General features: G+C 35.0%; 1 protein-coding gene across 2 annotated transcripts in view; it reads right to left on the bottom strand.

Moving 5' to 3' along the window:
* Window positions 1-5,679: 5,679 nt before the first annotated feature.
* LOC133546817 (multiple C2 and transmembrane domain-containing protein 2-like) overlaps window positions 5,680-21,340 on the bottom strand; it is a 107,752-nt gene continuing 92,091 nt past the window's right edge. For both annotated transcript variants that reach the window (XM_061892647.1, XM_061892653.1), the window contains 7 exons: window positions 19,639-19,758; window positions 11,867-11,980; window positions 11,528-11,569; window positions 9,094-9,203; window positions 8,880-8,989; window positions 7,452-7,549; window positions 5,680-7,077 (listed from right to left, as the gene is read on the bottom strand). In XM_061892647.1, coding sequence (XP_061748631.1) covers window positions 7,030-7,077; window positions 7,452-7,549; window positions 8,880-8,989; window positions 9,094-9,203; window positions 11,528-11,569; window positions 11,867-11,980; window positions 19,639-19,758 — 642 coding nt within the window. In that variant the 3' untranslated portion in view covers window positions 5,680-7,029. The remainder of the gene's footprint in view (window positions 7,078-7,451; window positions 7,550-8,879; window positions 8,990-9,093; window positions 9,204-11,527; window positions 11,570-11,866; window positions 11,981-19,638; window positions 19,759-21,340) is intronic.

Raw genomic sequence — 21,340 nt, 5'->3', positions numbered from 1 at the left:
AAACAATAAAAAAGTCCTGCTTATTAGTGCCAGAACTCGATTGAGTCAAGTGTGGAAACATAACAATAAAGAAGTCCTACTTATTAGTGCCAGAACTCGATAGAGTCAATTGTGGAAACATAATAATAAAAAAGTCCTGCTTATTAGTGCCAGAACTCGATAGAACAATAAAAAAGTCCTGCTTATTAGTGCCAGAACTCGATTGAGTCAAGTGTGGAAAGATATTAATAAAATAGTCCTGCATATTAGTACCAGAACTCGATTGAGTCAAGTGTGGAAACATATTAATAAAATAGTCCTGCTTATTAGTGCCAGAACTCGATAGAACAATAAAAAAGTCCTGCTTATTAGTGCCAGAACTCGATTGAGTCAAGTGTGGAAACAAAACAATAAAAAAGTCCTGCTTATTAGTGCCAGAACTCGATAGAGTCAAGTGTGGAAACAAAACAATAAAAAAGTCCTGCTTATTAGTGCCAGAACTCGATTGAGTCAAGTGTGGAAACATAACAATAAAGAAGTCCTACTTATTAGTGCCAGAACTCGATAGAGTCAATTGTGGAAACATAATAATAAAAAAGTCCTGCTTATTAGTGCCAGAACTCGATAGAACAATAAAAAAGTCCTGCTTATTAGTGCCAGAACTCGATTGAGTCAAGTGTGGAAAGATATTAATAAAATAGTCCTGCATATTAGTACCAGAACTCGATTGAGTCAAGTGTGGAAACATATTAATAAAATAGTCCTGCTTATTAGTGCCAGAACTCGATAGAACAATAAAAAAGTCCTGCTTATTAGTGCCAGAACTCGATTGAGTCAAGTGTGGAAACATATTAATAAAATAGTCCTGCTTATTAGTGCCAGAACTCGATAGAACATTAAAAAAGTCCTGCTTATTAGTGCCAGAACTCGATAGTCAAGTGTGGAAACATATTAATAAAATAGTCCTGCATATTAGTGCCAGAACTCGATTGTGGAAAGGTGTGGAAACAAAAATAATAAAAAAGTCCTTCTTATTAGTACCAGAACTCAATTGAACCAGGTGTGGAAACATAACAATAAAGAAGTCCTAATTATTAGTGCCAGAACTCGATAGAGTCAATTGTGGAAACATAATAATAAAAAAGTCCTGCTTATTAGTGCCAGAACTCGATAGAACAATAAAAAAGTCCTGCTTATTAGTGCCAGAACTCGATTGAGTCAAGTGTGGAAACATAACAATAAAAAAATCCTACTTATTAGTGCCAAAACTCGATAGAGTCAAGTGTGGAAAAATATTAATAAAAAAGTCCTGCTCATTAATGCCAGAACTCGATAATCAAGAGTGGAAGCATATTAACAAAAAAAGTCCTGCTTATTAGTGCCAGAACTTGATTGAGTCAAGTGTGTAAACATAACAATAAAGAAGTCCTACTTATTAGTGCCAGAACTCGATAGAGTCAATTGTGGAAACATAATAATAAAAAAGTCCTGCTTATTAGTGCCAGAACTCGATTGAGTCAAGTGTGGAAACATATTAATAAAATAGTCCTGCATATTAGTGCCACAACTCGATTGAGTCAAGTGTGGAAACATATTAATAAAATAGTCCTGCTTATTAGTGCCAGAACTCGATAGAACAATAAAAAAGTCCTGCTTATTAGTGCCAGAACTCGATTGAGTCAAGTGTGGAAACATATTAATAAAATAGTCCTGCTTATTAGTGCCAGAACTCGATAGAACAATAAAAAAGTCCTGTTTATTAGTGCCAGAACTCGATAGTCAAGTGTGGAAACATATTAATAAAATAGTCCTGCATATTAGTGCCAGAACTCGATTGTGGAAAGGTGTGGAAACAAAAATAATAAAAAAGTCCTTCTTATTAGTACCAGAACTCAATTGAACCAGGTGTGGAAACATAACAATAAAGAAGTCCTACTTATTAGTGCCAGAACTCGATAGAGTCAATTGTGGAAACATAATAATAAAAAAGTCCTGCTTATTAGTGCCAGAACTCGATAGAACAATAAAAAAGTCCTGCTTATTAGTGCCAGAACTCGATTGAGTCAAGTGTGGAAACATATTAATAAAATAGTCCTGCATATTAGTGCCAGAACTCGATTGAGTCAAGTGTGGAAACATATTAATAAAATAGTCCTGCTTATTAGTGCCAGAACTCGATAGAACAATAAAAAAGTCCTGCTTATTAGTGCCAGAACTCGATAGTCAAGTGTGGAAACATATTAATAAAATAGTCCTGCATATTAGTGCCAGAACTCGATTGTGGAAAGGTGTGGAAACAAAAATAATAAAAAAGTCCTTCTTATTAGTACCAGAACTCAATTGAACCAGGTGTGGAAACATAACAATAAAGAAGTCCTACTTATTAGTGCCAGAACTCGATAGAGTCAATTGTGGAAACATAATAATAAAAAAGTCCTGCTTATTAGTGCCAGAACTCGATAGAACAATAAAAAAAGTCCTGCTTATTAGTGCCAGAACTCGATTGAGTCAAGTGTGGAAACATATTAATAAAATAGTCCTGCATATTAGTGCCAGAACTCGATTGAGTCAAGTGTGGAAACATATTAATAAAATAGTCCTGCTTATTAGTGCCAGAACTCGATAGAACAATAAAAAAGTCCTGCTTATTAGTGCCAGAACTCGATAGTCAAGTGTGGAAACATATTAATAAAATAGTCCTGCATATTAGTGCCAGAACTCGATTGTGGAAAGGTGTGGAAACAAAAATAATAAAAAAGTCCTTCTTATTAGTACCAGAACTCAATTGAACCAGGTGTGGAAACATAACAATAAAGAAGTCCTAATTATTAGTGCCAGAACTCGATAGAGTCAATTGTGGAAACATAATAATAAAAAAGTCCTGCTTATTAGTGCCAGAACTCGATAGAACAATAAAAAAGTCCTGCTTATTAGTGCCAGAACTCGATTGAGTCAAGTGTGGAAACATATTAATAAAATAGTCCTGCATATTAGTGCCAGAACTCGATTGAGTCAAGTGTGGAAACATATTAATAAAATAGTCCTGCATATTAGTGCCAGAACTCGATAGAACAATAAAAAAGTCCTGCTTATTAGTGCCAGAACTCGATTGAGTCAAGTGTGGAAACATATTAATAAAATAGTCCTGCTTATTAGTGCCAGAACTCGATAGAACAATAAAAAAGTCCTGTTTATTAGTGCCAGAACTCGATAGTCAAGTGTGGAAACATATTAATAAAATAGTCCTGCATATTAGTGCCAGAACTCGATTGTGGAAAGGTGTGGAAACAAAAATAATAAAAAAGTCCTTCTTATTAGTACCAGAACTCAATTGAACCAGGTGTGGAAACATAACAATAAAGAAGTCCTACTTATTAGTGCCAGAACTCGATAGAGTCAATTGTGGAAACATAATAATAAAAAAGTCCTGCTTATTAGTGCCAGAACTCGATAGAACAATAAAAAAGTCCTGCTTATTAGTGCCAGAACTCGATTGAGTCAAGTGTGGAAACATATTAATAAAATAGTCCTGCATATTAGTGCCAGAACTCGATTGAGTCAAGTGTGGAAACATATTAATAAAATAGTCCTGCTTATTAGTGCCAGAACTCGATAGAACAATAAAAAAGTCCTGCTTATTAGTGCCAGAACTCGATAGTCAAGTGTGGAAACATATTAATAAAATAGTCCTGCATATTAGTGCCAGAACTCGATTGTGGAAAGGTGTGGAAACAAAAATAATAAAAAAGTCCTTCTTATTAGTACCAGAACTCAATTGAACCAGGTGTGGAAACATAACAATAAAGAAGTCCTACTTATTAGTGCCAGAACTCGATAGAGTCAATTGTGGAAACATAATAATAAAAAAGTCCTGCTTATTAGTGCCAGAACTCGATAGAACAATAAAAAAGTCCTGCTTATTAGTGCCAGAACTCGATTGAGTCAGGTGTGGAAACATATTAATAAAATAGTCCTGCATATTAGTGCCAGAACTCAATTGAGTCAAGTGTGGAAACATAATAATAAAAAAGTCCTGCTTATTAGTGCCAGAACGCGACATAACAATAAAAAAGTCCTGCTTATTAGTGCCAGAACTCGATAGTCAAGTGTGGAAACATATTAATAAAATAGTCCTGCATATTAGTGCCAGAACTCGATTGTGGAAAGGTGTGGAAACAAAAATAATAAAAAAGTCCTTCTTATTAGTACCAGAACTCAATTGAACCAGGTGTGGAAACATAACAATGAAAAAGTCCTGCTTATTAGTGCCAGAACTCGATTGAGTCAAGTGTGGAGACAAAACAATAAAAAAGTCCTGCTAATTAGTGCCAGAACTCGATTGAGTCAAGTGTGGAAACATATTAATAAAACAGTGAATCGTGTTGAATTGAAAAAAAGTCGATATTGAATCGAATCGTGGGACACCGAAAGATTCATAACCCTAATATATATACATATATACACACATATACATAGATATAATATATATATATATATATTACATATATGATATATATGTAATATAAAATGTTTATATATATACACACAATATTTACACTTATATGTATATAAATATATATATATATTACTATATATTACACATATACACACATTCATATACAGTACATCAATATATACACATACACATGTATATACATATATGTACATATATACAATTTATATTTATATACACATATATACACAAACACATTTATACATATATGTACATATATACACATACATATATACATACATATATATGCACATTTATATATACACATATACATATATATATATATATATATATATATATATATATATATATATATATATATTTATATGTATATACATATATATATATATATATATATGTATATATATATGTATATATATACATATATATATATACATATATATAAATAGACATATATACGTCTATACATGTATATATATATATATATACACATATATATACATATATATATACATATATAGACGTATATATGTCTATTTATATATATATATATACACATATATATACATATATATATAAATAGACATATATACGTCTATATATGTATATATATACATGTGTATATACATATATATATATATATATATACATATATATATATATACATACACACATTCACGTATGAATATGAAATATGAAAGTAGTAACAACCAACATTGATGTGAACTTCTAAGAAGTCCACAGAGACACAACATGACAGTCATGTTTGTGACTTTGTCATCTGACTTGCTAATTGGCCGCCTTTACACTTTTATATACATATTCAATTATACACACACACACATACATATATATATATATATACACATATTCAAATCCATATTAATGCTCAGCCTCTACCTGTCAGACGGAGACTTCCTTGACGAGCACTCATTAATATTCAACACCTGAGTCCGCGCGCTAACGAGACCAGGAGGCGTCCGGGTCGTCATGGCGACGCTGAGACGTCAGGAAGGTGAGGGACACAATATGCAGGTGTACCTAATAATGTGGCCGTGGGGGCCGCAGCAGCTGCAGAGAGGTGGCCGGGGTCCCGTTGCTAATGGCGACGCCCCAGGGCCAAGTGCGGGGGGAGTGGTGTGTGTGTGTGTGTGGGGGGGGGGTGATGAGGGCCTGACCATGAAGGAGGGGGGGTGGGGAGGGGCACCAACTCACATATGAAAGACTTTGTGCACATGGTATACATTTATTGTTGTCAGGCATTAATAAATAATCTAACTTATTTATATTTATGTATTTTTGTATGTATATTTGTATGTATATGTGTATGTATATGTGTATGTATAATTGTGTATATATATCTGTATGTATATGTGTATGTATATGTGTATGTATAATTGTGTATATATATCTGTATGTATATGTGTATATATATCTGTATGTATATGTGTATGTATAATTGTGTGTATATATCTGTATGTATATGTGTATGTATATGTGTATGTATATGTGTATGTATAATTGTGTATATATATCTATATGTATATGTGTATGTATATGTGTATGTATATGTGTATGTATATGTGTATGTATATGTGTATGTATAATTGTGTATATATATCTATATGTATATGTATATGTGTATGTATATGTGTATGTATATGTGTATGTATAATTGTGTATATATATCTATATGTATATGTGTATGTATATGTGTATGTATATGTGTATGTATATGTGTATGTATATGTGTATGTATATGTGTATGTATATGTGTATGTATAATTGTGTATATATATCTATATGTATATGTGTATGTATATGTGTATGTATATGTGTATGTATATGTGTATGTATATGTGTATGTATAATTGTGTATATATATCTATATGTATATGTGTATGTATATGTGTATGTATATGTGTATGTATAATTGTGTATATATATCTATATGTATATGTATATGTGTATGTATATGTGTATGTATAATTGTGTATATATATCTATATGTATATGTGTATGTATATGTGTATGTATAATTGTGTATATATATCTATATGTATATGTATATGTGTATGTATATGTGTATGTATAATTGTGTATATATATCTATATGTATATGTATATGTGTATGTATATGTGTATGTATAATTGTGTATATATATCTATATGTATATGTGTATGTATATGTGTATGTATATGTGTATGTATATGTGTATGTATATGTGTATGTATATCTGTATGTATAATTGTGTATATATATCTATATATATATGTGTATGTATAATTGTGTATGTATATTTGTATATATTTGAATATGTGTAGCAGTGAGTGGAAGTCAAAGCAATGTAAAATACAGACAGTGAAAAGTCTTCTCTGGAAAATACTTTAGAAAAAAGTACGTTATAAATCTTTACAAATCTTTACAAAGTCACCTGGAATTGAAAAGTAAAAAGGTGGGCGGGGCCTCAGACTTAGGTTGAAACCCTGGCAAGTGTCCTCCTCTTCTTCTACATGGTTGTCCTCCTCTTCTACGTGGTCTTCCTCCTCTTTTTCTACATGGTCTTTCTCTTCTTCTAGGTGGTCCTCTTTTTCCTGACGCCTCTCATATCGCTGTACTGAACCTACACAACAACAACAACAACAACAAGTACACCAGTTGGTTAATACAATCACTTCTTGCTCAATAGCATACTATATATATATATATATATATATATATATATATATATATATATATATATATATACTCTATGTATGCATCACTCCATTTAAGACTCAAACTGCTTTGAAATGTCTCCAAGTGACGTTCCTGACTTGTCCAAGTCAATGATTTGTTGTTTTCAGATCTGTGCTGACTTCCTTTGACTTCATTTGATTGTAACTTTTCTACAACACCAACATTGATCATGTATGTTGCTGTATCTATACTTTTGACCCAGCAGTAGAGACATAATAAATGTATAAAAGAAGCAAACTTGATGACTGTGCAATTTACCTTCTGCACGTCGGAGGGAACCCTGCTCAGGAAGTCCAGAACCTCGTTGTTGTCGATGGAGTACGGGCTCCGTAGTCTCTTGGTGAACTTGTGGATTCCTGACAAGCACCAGCAGAGGAGAGAGGCGGCGAGAAGGAGGAGAAGGAGTAAGAAGGAGCAGAATAAGGAGAAAGAAAAAGAAGAAGAAAAAGGAGAAGGAGTAGAAGAAGAGGGAAGAAAAAAAGGAGGAGAAGGAGGAGTAGAAGGAGTAGAAGGAGAAGAGGGAGTAGAAGAGGAGGGACAAAAATATGGGGAAGGAAAGAGTAAAAGAAAGCAAAAGAAGGAAAGAACAGAAAATGAGGAGAAGGAGAAGAGAAGAAGAAGGAAGAAAAGACGGAGACAAAAAAGATGGAGAAGAAGAAAAAGGAGAAGAATAAGGAGAAAGAAAAAGAAAGATTTGAAAAAGAATAAGTAAAAGGAGGAAGAAGAAGAAAGAGAAGAAAAAAGGAGAAGAGTGATAAGAAGAAAGAAAAAGGAGAAGAGGAAACGGAAAGAGGGAGAAAGGAGAAGGAGAAGAAGAAAAAGAAGAAGAACGTAAAAGACAGAAGAAGAAAAAAGCAGAAGAAGGAGAAGGAAACAGAAAAATAACAGGAAAAAGAAGAAGGAGATAGAAAAAGAAGAAAAAAGAAGAGGAGAAGAAAGTAAAAAGAGAAGAGGAAAGAAAAGAAAGTACAATTATTTATATACATCAGTATATAATATATTACAGTTATTTACATACATACGTAATATAGTACAATTATTTATATACAAATGTAATGTAGTACAATTATTTATATACGTATGTAACATAGTACAATTATTTATATACATATGTAATATAGTACAATTATTTATACACATATGTAATATAGTAAAATTATTTATATACATATGTAATATAGTACAATTATTTATATACATATGTAATATAGTACAATTATTTTTATACATATGTAATATAGTACAATTATTTATATACATATGTAATATAGTACAATTATTTATATACATATGTAATATAGTACAATTATTTTTATACATATGTAATATAGTACAATTATTTATATACATATGTAATATAGTACAATTATTTATATACATATGTAATATAGTACAATTATTTATATACATATGTAACATAGTACGATTATTTATATTCATATGTATAATATAGAACAATTATTTATATTAATAACTAATATAGTACAATTATTGACATACATATTTAATATAGTAGAGTTATTGCTATACATGAGTATGTTATGGATGATTCCAACAATAGTCATTTTATTGTGTAATACAAGAAGTATTTGCATGTTTTTACTGCACACAGAATGCTGTAGAATATGATTGCTATTTGATCCAACATGTGCTTTTATTGTGACGGTGCCAGCAGGAAGTAGTTACCCCACACGAGGACGATGTAGCGCACTGGGATGAAATAGGTGAGGACGGTTGCCATGACGAAGAGCAGCAAGGCCAGACTGGACAGGAAAGGTTGGGACCAGTTGAAGGTGCTTGGCAAAAACATCAAGAAAAGATTTACAGAGAGGAAACATTTATATTTAAATATGGACATCAAGAAAAGATTTATATTTAAACATGTAAATATTGGACTGACTTTTTAACTCTTTCTCCCAAGCAGGCCACCTGGTCCAAGAAGACCTGCAGTCTGATGATGATGTCTTGGACCATGTGGATCTTCTCCATCAGGCCTCGGCGCTCAGACTCCTGAAATGAAAACAAAACTAAGTACTTCTCTTCATTTGGACTTTTTCATTTTATCACCATTTTATATCCAGTTAGATTTGATCATTTTACTTTTTGCATTATGATAAATTATATTATTATGTATTGTCCAACTTGTACTTTTGTTTTTTTAATGTTATTGCCTGAAATAAATGAATAAATAAATGAATAAAACATACAAATAAAAATGAAGCAGAAGTCCTGAGGAGGAGAAGTGCAGAGACCCACACGGAACAACTATTACTACCTATTTATTACTATTATCATTATTATTGCAATTATCGTTATTATTTTTATCATTATTATCATTTTAATATTATCACAATGCAGCTGAGATAGGCTCCAGAACCCCCGGTGACCCAAAAAGGGACAAGCGGTAGAAAATGGATGAATGGATGGATTATCATAAATATTACCATCACTATCACCATTATCATCATTATTTTTTATCATTGTCATCATTATTATCATTGTTATATTATACTTTTATTATTATCATCATCATTATTATTATCATTGTCATCATTATAATTATGATCATCTTTGTTATAATTGTCATCACTATTATCATTACCATCATTATCATCATTATTATTATTATCATTTTATTATCATTATAATAATTGTCATTATCGTCATTATTATTGTCATTATCATCATTTTTGTTATCATCATTATTATTACTATTATCATCATCATCATTAATATTGTCATTATTATCATCATCATTATTAATATCTTCATCATCATAATTATCATTCTCATTATTATTATCATCATTATTATTATAACTGTCATCACTATTATCATTACCATCATTAGTATCATTATATTATCATTATGACCATTATCATCATTATTATTATCATTATCATTTTTATTATCATCGTTATCATTACTATTATCATCATCATTACTATTACAAATTTTATTATCATCATCATAATTATCATTCTCATTATTATTATTATTATTATAATTGTCATGACTATTATCATTACCATCATTATGATCATCATTATTATTATAATTATTATAATTTTATTGTCATTATGACTATTGTAGTAGTACAATAATAATAATAATAATAATAAATATTATTATTAAAACATGCAGGTTGTAGCACAATAATAATAATAATAATAATAATAATAATTATTATTATTATTATTATTATTAAAACATGCAGGTCGTAGTACAATAACAATAATAATAATAATAATAGTAGTATGATAATAATTTATTATTAATAAAACATGCAGGTTGTAGTACAATATTAATAATAATAATACTAATAATAATTTAAAAAAGTAGGTTGTAGTACAATAATAATAATAATAAGTATTATTATTATTATAAAACATAGGTTGTAGTACAATAATAATAATAATAATAATAACTATTATTATTATTAGCATTATTAAAACATGCAGGTTGTAGTGCAATAATATTTATTATTAAAACATACAGATTGTAGTACAATATTAATGACAATAATTATTATTATTAAAACATGCATGTTGTAGTCCAATAATAATAATAATTATAATTATTAAAACATGCAGGTTGTAGTACAATAATAATAATCATTATTAATATTAAAACATGCATGTTGTAGTATAACAATAATGATTATTAATATTATTATTATTATTAAAAGATGCAGGTTGTAGTACAATAATAATATTTATTATTAAAACATATAGGTTGTAGTACAATATTAATAACAATAATTATTATTATTAAAACATGCAGGTTGTAGTACAATAATAAAAATGATTATTAATATTATTAAAACATGCAGGTTGTAGTATAACAATAATAAAAATAATAATAAAAATTATTATTATTATTATTATTATTAAAACATGCATGTTGTAGTACAATAATAGTAATAATAATTATTGTTGTACTACAACCTGCATGTTTTATTAATAATTATTATTATTGTACTACAACCTGCATGTTTTAATAATAATAATAATTATTATTATTATTATTATTATTAATATTATTAAAACATGCAGGTTGTAATACAATAATAATAACAATAATTATTATTAATATTACTAAAACATGCAGGTTGTATTACAATAATAATAATAACAATAATTATTATTACTATTATTAAAACATGCAGGTTGTAATACAAAAATAATAACAATAATTATTATTACTCTCATTAAAACATGCAGGTTGTAATACAATAATAATAACACTAATTATTATTATTATTATTAAAAGATGCAGGTTGTAGTACAGACCACAATTTGGACACCCCTTATTTAGCAGCGTTGCTTGTTTACCTTCTCATCATCCTCGTCTTCATCGCCCACGTCCATGTTGGCCTGACATCAACACAACACAATCATGACTGGCAAAGTCAAACATACAACACATGTCTGGCTGCAACTAAACAAACTCAGGAGTGGCATCTGTAAAGCTGAAGGAAGGCGGGGGCAACAAAACAAACTTGCACCTGGCATCTGTAAAGCTGAAGGGTGAGGAGGCAACAAACAAACTCAGAGGAGTGAGTTTCCATTTGGACGCCGAAGCCCAAATAAGTGTCAGTACTCTCTGCTGTTGAGTGGCAGCGTGTTGCCATGGCAACAAAGCCTCCCCACGTGAGGGGACGCAGGACTCACCAGGTCCTGAGTGAGGCGGCCGGAGCAGACCTGGAAGTAGTTCCAGGAGAGGAGCAGGACCAGGATGAGGGGCAGCATGTAGAACTCCCAGTGCCACACCGTCACCAGGAACACCTGCACCCGGGTCACATGAGCAGCAACATCACCTTTCTTTCAAAATAAAAGCATCCCCACATCTCCTGAGCTAGTTATCAGTATTAGCTGAAACCTGTCATGTGTGGATTTGAGTGAAACGTTCCGAAAAGGCCACAAACGGAACAGGAAACAAGTGATGACATTTTGGGGCTGATCCGGATCATTTCTACTGGGCTACTTTACATTTATGTCACAGGGCTGGACTTCTGTGCAGGTACACTCGGGGCCCCGCCTCCACCCACAGAACCAAAGACCATGGGTGCCTGACAAGAGGGTTCACTCTGTGCTTTTTTATCTGCTATTATGAACACATTTGGATAGAACTTTCTGTTTAAAAAAAAGAAGAAAAAAGACTGGAGAGACATGTGCCTGCTAGCTTTAGCGCCCCCATTTCTCCCACTGTGGCGAATCAGAGTACTGCTGAGGCATTGAACAATATTTTTCTCGTGGCAACAAGCACCCCCCCGACTCTCACGCACGCGCTCAATACACTTTTCGTGTGGCCCTGGAGGCACCGCCTGTGTCTGCCTCACTTCTGGTATGCAGCTTTATTTTGATCAGGAAACACAGAATTTCCGCGATTTTGACCATGAAAATTATCCAAATATACAGCAACGCACCAACATCACATAGAAAGGCAGAGACCAAAAGAGAAATATTCATAGTTAAGCCTTTTACCCCTCCTGGTGGCAAGGTGAGGCACTGCCTCACCTTGCCTCCCTTACAGCACGTCACTGCTAGTATAAAGAGTAGCAATGATTGTCTCACACACACTAGGCGTGAGGAAATTTGTCCTCTGCATTTGAACCATCCCCTTGTTCCACCCCCTGGGAGGTGAGGGGAGCAGTGAGCAGCAGCGGTGCCGCGCCCGGGAATCATTTTTGGTGATTTAACCCCCAATTCCAACCCTTAATGCTGAGGGAGGTAATGGCTCCCATTTTTAGAGTCTTTGGTATGACTCAGCCGGGGTTCGAACTCCCAATGTACCCATCTCAGGGCGGACACTCTAACCACTAGGCCACTGAGTAGTAACTAAACAAGGGAGCGTAAACAGGAACTAAAAGAGTCCAAAACTAACAGAAAATAACCAGACCACAGATCATGACAACAGTTCCTCGAGAGGTAATCAAAAAGGGCGAAAAAGTGCAAGATTTTACTAAAGAAAACTACTATACTACTACCACCATGCTTGACGGTAGGCATGGTGTTCCTGGGATTAAAGGATTAAAGCTTTTCTCCTCCAAACATATTGCTGGATATTGTGGCCAAAGAGCTCCAGTTTTGTTTCATCTGACCACAGAACTTTCCTCCAGAAATTCTTATCTTCATGTGAAGTGAAGTGAATTATATTTATATAGCGCTTTTCTCTAGTGACTCAAAGCGCTTTACATAGTGAAACCCAATATCTAAGTTACATTTAAACCAGTGTGGGTGGCACTGGGAGCAGGTGGGTAAAGTGTTTTGCCCAAGGACACAACGGCAGTGACTAGGATGGCGGAAGCGGGAATCGAACCTGCAACCCTCAAATTGCTGGGACGGCCACTCCACCAACCGAGCTATACCGCCCCTTCATCCATGTGATGTCAAATGAAACAAAAAAATGAGCTTTTTGTCCTGACTTAAAGGTGTGGACAATGCTGAAGAAACAAGTCCATGTCAGAAAAGCAACACATTTAGCTGAACTGAAGCAATTTTTGTGGTGAAAAATGGTAGCAGAAGCTTGTGGATGGCTACCAAAAGCGCCTTATTGCAGTGAAACGCCCTGAGATGAGTAGGTCGTGAGTTCAAATCCCGGTTGAGTCATACCATCCATCCATCCATCCATTTTCTACCGCGTATTCCCTTTTGGGGTCGCGGGGGGCGCTGGCGCCTATCTCAGCGACAATCGGGCGGAAGGCGGGGTACACCCTGGACAAGTCGCCACCTCATCACAGGGCAAAGACTATAAAAATGGGAGCCATTACCTCCCTGCTTGGCACTCAGCATTAAGGCTTGGAATTGGGGGTTAAATCACAATAAATGATTCCCGGGCGCGGCACCGCTGCTGCTCACTGCTCCCCTCACCTCCCAGGGGGTGATTTAAGGGCGATGGGTCAAATGCAGAGAATAATTTCGCCACACCAGGAGTGTGTGTGTGACAATCATTGCTACTTTAACTTTAACTTACCAAAGGACATGTGAGCAAATATTAACATTGCCATAATAAATTGATAAAAGAATCAAACTTCATGAATGTTTTTAGTGAGCAACAAGCATGGCCGGCTCTACGCAGGGGCAAGAGGGGGCAGAGCCCCCTTAAATAAATGTCTTGCCCCCTCAAAAAGCAAATTTCAACAAACTCCAAAATTACTACATTACAAGTTGACACAATTATCTGCACTAGCGGAAAAATACACCGTAAAAGGGAGACACACGATATAGTAGTGTCGGCTTCCCTCTCATCCCTCCCTCCGCTGGGCGTGTATTCACCATTCCACAGGCTGCGCAGCACACACACACCCCTCAGCCCTCAGTAAACATCCAATCACTGTTGCAGTATGAAAGTAAAAGAAAAGGAAAAGTTGTCTACATTTATCATGTACTTGTTAGGATGGGTGTATTTGTGTAGTCTTATCTGTCATAAACACGCTTATCGTCGCGGACTTTCGGTGCTACGGAGTTCCTTTTTTTTTTTTTTTTCACAACTTGACGAGAGCAGTGACAGCGGAGGCTCTGAGCAGCGGTGGTTTGGAAGGCAGAGAGCCTCCACTGTGCCTGTAACAAGCTACAAGTCATTGATGATGCTGTTAATGAGGGTAAAAATGAAACATAAGGTATATATCCTGCCCTGCTGTCCTCTGTTCAGAGCGGAGTCCCTAGCAACGGCCCGTTTTGCTTAGCAACGGTCTGGCAATCGACTGCTGGAATTCTTTTTCTGTAGTTTTTCTTGTAAGTCTACATAGTCAACCTTTAATATTTCAATCTACATTTTGTAATAAACTAATTATTAGTTTCATTTGATAAAAACAAAAACACAGCCGTTTTCATCAATTTACAAGCAAGTGGGCAACACACATACATTGGAGTGAATGAATTTTGTGCCCATGTTCTGTTTTATAAATTAGTTTGAGATTCTTTTTCATCAGACTACTTTTCAGTTTTGTAAATATTGACTGTAGTGTGAAGTCCTACTTTGGGTCAAAATTTATTTGAGAGTTAGGCCATCCAGTTAGGATAAATGTTATGTTGTTGGTTGATCAAATCTGGATGAAGGATGTTTTATTTTATTTTATTCATCCATCCATCCATCATCTTCCGCTTATCCGAGGTCGGGTCGCGGGGGCAACAGCCTAAGCAGGGAAACCCAGACTTCCCTCTCCCCAGCCACTTCGTCTAGCTCTTCCCGGGGGATCCCGAGGCGTTCCCAGGCCAGCCGGGAGACATAGTCTTCCCAACGTGTCCTGGGTCTTCCCCGTGGCCTCCTACCGGTTGGACGTGCCCTAAACATCTCCCTAGGGAGGCGTTCGGGTGGCATCCTGACCAGATGCCCGAACCACCTCATCTGGCTCCTCTCCATGTGGAGGAGCAGCGGCTTTACTTTGAGTTCCTCCCGGATGGCAGAGCTTCTCACCCTATCTCTAAGGGAGAGACCCAAACTCATTTGGGCCGCTTGTACCCGTGATCTTATCCTTTCGGTCATGACCCAAAGCTCATGACCATAGGTGAGGATGGGAACGTAGATCGACCGGTAAATTGAGAGCTTTGCCTTCCGGCTCAGCTCCTTCTTCACCACAACGGATCGGTACAACGTCCGCATTACTGAAGACGCCGCACCGATCCGCCTGTCGATCTCACGATCCACTCTTCCCTCACTCGTGAACAAGACTCCCATGTACTTGAACTCCTCCACTTGGGGCAGGGTCTCCTCCCCAACCCGGAGATGGCATTCCATCCTTTTCCGGGCGAGAAACATGGACTCGGACTTGGAGGTGCTGATTCTCATTCCGGTTGCTTCACACTCGGCTGCGAACCGATCCAGTGAGAGCTGAAGATCCCGGTCAGATGAAGCCATCAGGACCACATCATCTGCAAAAAGCAGAGACCTAATCCTGCGGTTACCAAACCGGAACCCTTCAACGCCTTGACTGCACCTAGAAATTCTGTCCATAAAAGTTATGAACAGAATGGGTGACAGCCTTGGCGGAGTCCAACCCTCACTGGAAATGTGTTCCACTTACTGCCGGCAATGCGGACCAAGCTCTGGCACTGATCGTACAGGGAGCGGACCGCCACAATAAGACAGTCCGATACCCCATACTCTCTGAGCACTCCCCACAGGACTTCCTGAGGGACAAGGTCCAATGCCTTCCCTAAGTCCACAAAGCACATGTAGACTGGTTGGGCAAACTCCCATGCACCCTCAAGAAACCTGCCCAGAGTATAGAGCTGGTCCACAGTTCCACGACCAGGATGAAAACCACACTGTTCCTCCTGAATCCGAGGTTCGACTATCCGGCGTAGCCTCCTCTCCAGTACACCTGAATAAACCTTACCGGGAAGGCTGAGGAGTGTGATCCCACGATAGTTGGAACACACCCTCCGGTCCCCCTTCTTAAAGAGAGGGACCACCACCCCGGTCTGCCAATCCAGAGGTACCGCCCCCGATGTCCACGCGATGCTGCAGAGTCTTGTCAACCAAGACAGCCCCACAGCATCCAGAGCCTGGATCTCGTCCACCCCCGGGGGCCTTGCCGCCGAGGAGCTTTTTAACTACCTCAGCAACCTCAGCCCCAGAAATAGGAGAGTCCACCACAGATTCCCCAGGCATTGCTTCCTCATAGGAAGACGTGTTGGTGGGATTGAGGAGGTCTTCGAAGTATTCCTTCCACCTATCCACAACATCCGCAGTTGAGGTCAGCAGAACACCATCCGCACCATACACGGTGTTGATAGTGCACTGCTTCCCCTTCCTGAGGCGGCGGACGGTGGTCCAGAATCGCTTTGATTTTATTCATTTATTTTTATTTTTATTTTTCAGTTTCCCCCCCTGAGGGATTGCCACCTTATTGTGGTCAGGGGGTTTGCGTGCCTCAGTGACCGTAAGAGCTATACCAGCAGGAGCTTAGTCTTCAGGTGGGACACCCAAGTTGGACAGGTTTGAAGGTAGAGGCCTGACAAACTGCAATCCACTACTCCAGGTTGGGGTTGGACACATAGCTAAAGACGCTGAGATCATTATCCATGCGTTTGTTACGTCTCGCCTCGATTACTGTAACGTATTATTTTCGGGTCTCCCCATGTCTAGCATTAAAAGATTACTGTTGGTACAAAATTCTTTTGACAAGAACAAGAAAGTTTGATCACATTACGCCTATACTGTATATACCTTTATATACATATATACATACATATATACCTGTACTGTATATACCTTTATATACATATATACATACATATATACCTATACTGTATATACCTTTATATATATATATACATACATATAGACCTATACTGTATATACCTTTATATACATATATACATACATATATACCTATACTGTATATACCTTTATATACATACATATATACCTATACTGTATATACCTTTATATACATATATACATACATATATACCTATACTGTATATACCTTTGTATACATATATACATACATATATACCTATACTGTATATACCTTTATATACATACATATATACCTATACTGTATATACCTTTATATACATATATACATACATATATACCTATACTGTATATACCTTTATATACATATATACATACATATATACCTATACTGTATATACCTTTATATACATACATATATACCTATACTGTATATACCTTTATATACATATATACATACATATATACCTATACTGTATATACCTTTATATACGTATATACATACATATATACCTATACTGTATACACCTTTATATACATATATACATACATATATACCTGTACTGTATATACCTTTATATACATACATATATACCTATACTGTATATACCTTTATATACATATATACATACATATATACCTATACTGTATATACCTTTATATACATATATACATACATATATACCTATACTGTATATACCTTTATATACATATATACATACATATATACCTATACTGTATATACCTTTATATACATACATATATACCTATACTGTGTATACGTTTATATACATATATACATACATATATACCTATACTGTATATACCTTTATATACATATATACATACATATATACCTATACTGTATATACCTTTATATACATACATATATACCTATACTGTATATACCTTTATATACATATATACATACATATATACCTATACTGTATATACCTTTATATACATATATACATACATATATACCTATACTGTATATACCTTTATATACATATATACATACATATATACCTATACTGGCTCACCTGCACTGGCTTCCTGTGCACTTAAGATGTGACTTTAAGGTTTTACTACTTACGTATAAAATACTACACGGTCTAGCTCCATCCTATCTTGCCGATTGTATTGTACCATATGTCCCGGCAAGAAATCTGCCTTCAAAAGACTCCGGCTTATTAGTGATTCCCAAAGCCCAAAAAAAGTCTGCGGGCTATAGAGCGTTTTCCGTTCGGGCTCCCGTACTCTGGAATGCCCTCCCGGTAACAGTTCGGGATGCTACCTCAGTAGAAGCATTTAAGTCTCACCTTAAAACTCATCTGTATACTCTAGCCTTTAAATAGACTCCCTTTTTAGACCAGTTGATCTGCCGCTTCTTTTCTTTTTTCTCCTATGTCCCCCCCTCCCTTGTGGAGGGGGTCCGGTCCGATGGCCAGGGATGAAGCACTGGCTGTCCAGAGTCGAGACCCAGGATGGACCGCTCGCCTGTGTATCGGTTGGGGACATCTCTACGCTGCTGATCCGCCTCCACTTGAGATGGTTTCCTGTGGACGGGACTCTCACTGCTGTCTTGGATCTGCTTTGAACTGAACTCTCGCGGCTGTGTTGGAGCCACTATGGATTGAACTTTCACAGTATCATGTTAGACCCGCTCCACATCCATTGCTTTCGGTCCCCTAGAGGGGGGGGGTTGCCCACATCTGAGGTCCTCTCCAAGGTTTCTCATAGTCAGCATTGTCACTGGCGTCCCACTGGATGTGAATTCTCCCTGCCCACTGGGTGTGAGTTTTCCTTGCCCTTTTGTGGGTTCTTCCGAGGATGTTGTAGTCGTAATGATTTGTGATTTGGGGCTATATAAATAAACATTGATTGATTGATTGATTGATTGATCACACAAAAATAAGAGTTGTAGAAATGCTGGCAAAGTGAAGACAGCCATGACATGATGTCCTTCACGAGTGAATCTACACTTTTGAGCAGGACCGCGTGTGAACTTGAGAGGTCGGAGGCGGATTAGCGAGTCCTGTCCTCCTGCGCACTTTGGCAACATTCTCTGCAACATGCCGGACATCCTGATCTCCAATAATTGGACGAGCGTGCGCGAGGACAGGAAACCCGGGAGACGCGGTCACCGCCGGGACTCCCCTCTTCCCGGCTGAGGCTTAACCCCCCCCAGCGCCCGCCTGTCCCGGCGCCGCAGCGATTAGGTTTGATGGCGACTCACCAGGAAGGCCAGCAGGCTCCTCTGCTTGCTCTCCCACTGGAAGCAGCTTTTGACGTAGCTCAGCGTGGACGTGACGGCGCGCCACAGAGCCTGCACGCGCTGGACGTTCCTGGCCAGAGCCTGCCAGACAGGAAGGAAGGAGGACACATGAGCACAAGCGCCATCTTCTCCCTCCAGCTTACATTTCTGGGGGAACGTGACACTTTTAGGGAGGAACATTAAAACATGGACTTACTTTTTTTGTTTGACTTTATTCTTTTGTTCCCATGTTTTATTTGACTTTACAAATAGGAAAATAATAACATCGATTTTATTTTACTTTTATTTATATATATATTTTTTTATCTAATGTATTAATATATTATGTTTTATTGAACTTTATTTAATGTTATTCTAATATTTTTTTCTATTTTTTATTTTATTTTGCAATTTTTTATTTTATGTTACTGTATTTGATTTGATTTTTTATTGTATTTGTTTGACATAATTTTACTTTAGTGTTTTATTCATTCTATTTTTTAATTTATCGTATTTATTTCATGTCATGTTACTGTACTGTATTTTAGTATTATTTTTGTTGTCATTTTGTTTTACTTAAATTTATTTCAATATTTTTTCTGTTTTATTTTACTTTATTTTATATTATTTTAATTGTTTAATTTTATGTTACTTTATTTGTAATTTTTCTATTTTATTTTTGTCTATTTTTAAATTATTAATTTCATTGTTCTTTATTTTAGTATTATTTTTGTTGTCATTTTCTTTTACTTAAGTTTATTTTCATATTTCTATGTTTTATTTCAATTTATTTTATATTATTTTAATTGTTTTATTTTATTGTACTTTATTTGTATTTTTTCAATTTTTTGTCTATTTTTAAATTATTTAATTTCATTGTACTTTATTTTTGCATTATTTTTGTCATTTTGTTTTACTTAACTTTATTTCAATATTTTTTTCAATGTTTTCTTTTACTTTATATTATTTTCATTATTTTCATTTAATTTTACTTAATTTGTCTTTTTTTCCATTCTATTTTTGTGTATTTTTAAATTATTATGTATATTTCAGTTCATTGTATTGTACTTTATTTTATCATTATTTTTGTTAATATTTTACCTAACTTGGTTTTAATATTTTTTCTGTGTTTTATTTTACTGTATTTTATTTCACTTTATTTGCATTTTATTTTATTTTTGTCAATTATTAAATTATTTCATTTATTTGTATTGTACTTTATTTTATTATTATTTTGGAATGCATCTTAGCAAAGACAACAAATATTGTTGAGTGTAGTAAAAAGACACACACTATCTTTGTTCCTTAAAAAGTTGACCTATAATATTTGTGCTATAAAAATTAGTTTTTGTGCTGTTACAATTTTTAAGTCATTCTAAAAATCCCCCAAACTTGTCCCATTTGTTTGTGCTGATGTCTTGTTTTTCTTTGCTTAATAGTAATAATAATAATAATAATAATAATAATAATATTAGGACGGTGTAACTAACAGTGTGTCAAACTTATTCCTGTACAAAAATATTAATGTTCAGTTACACATGAAACAGTGTTTATTGTTGTCATTTTTCACATTAATTAATTAGTGTCATTTTGTTTATTTACATTCAAATACGTTTTGCATTTTAATTTTATTCAATGTGTATTTACTTTAATTTAATGATATTATATCAGTCTGAAATGTCTT

The sequence above is a fragment of the Nerophis ophidion genome, linkage group LG02, assembly GCF_033978795.1.
Source record: "Nerophis ophidion isolate RoL-2023_Sa linkage group LG02, RoL_Noph_v1.0, whole genome shotgun sequence".
NCBI classification, from domain to species: domain Eukaryota; kingdom Metazoa; phylum Chordata; class Actinopteri; order Syngnathiformes; family Syngnathidae; genus Nerophis; species Nerophis ophidion.
This window is presented reverse-complemented; position numbering and strand designations above follow the sequence as displayed.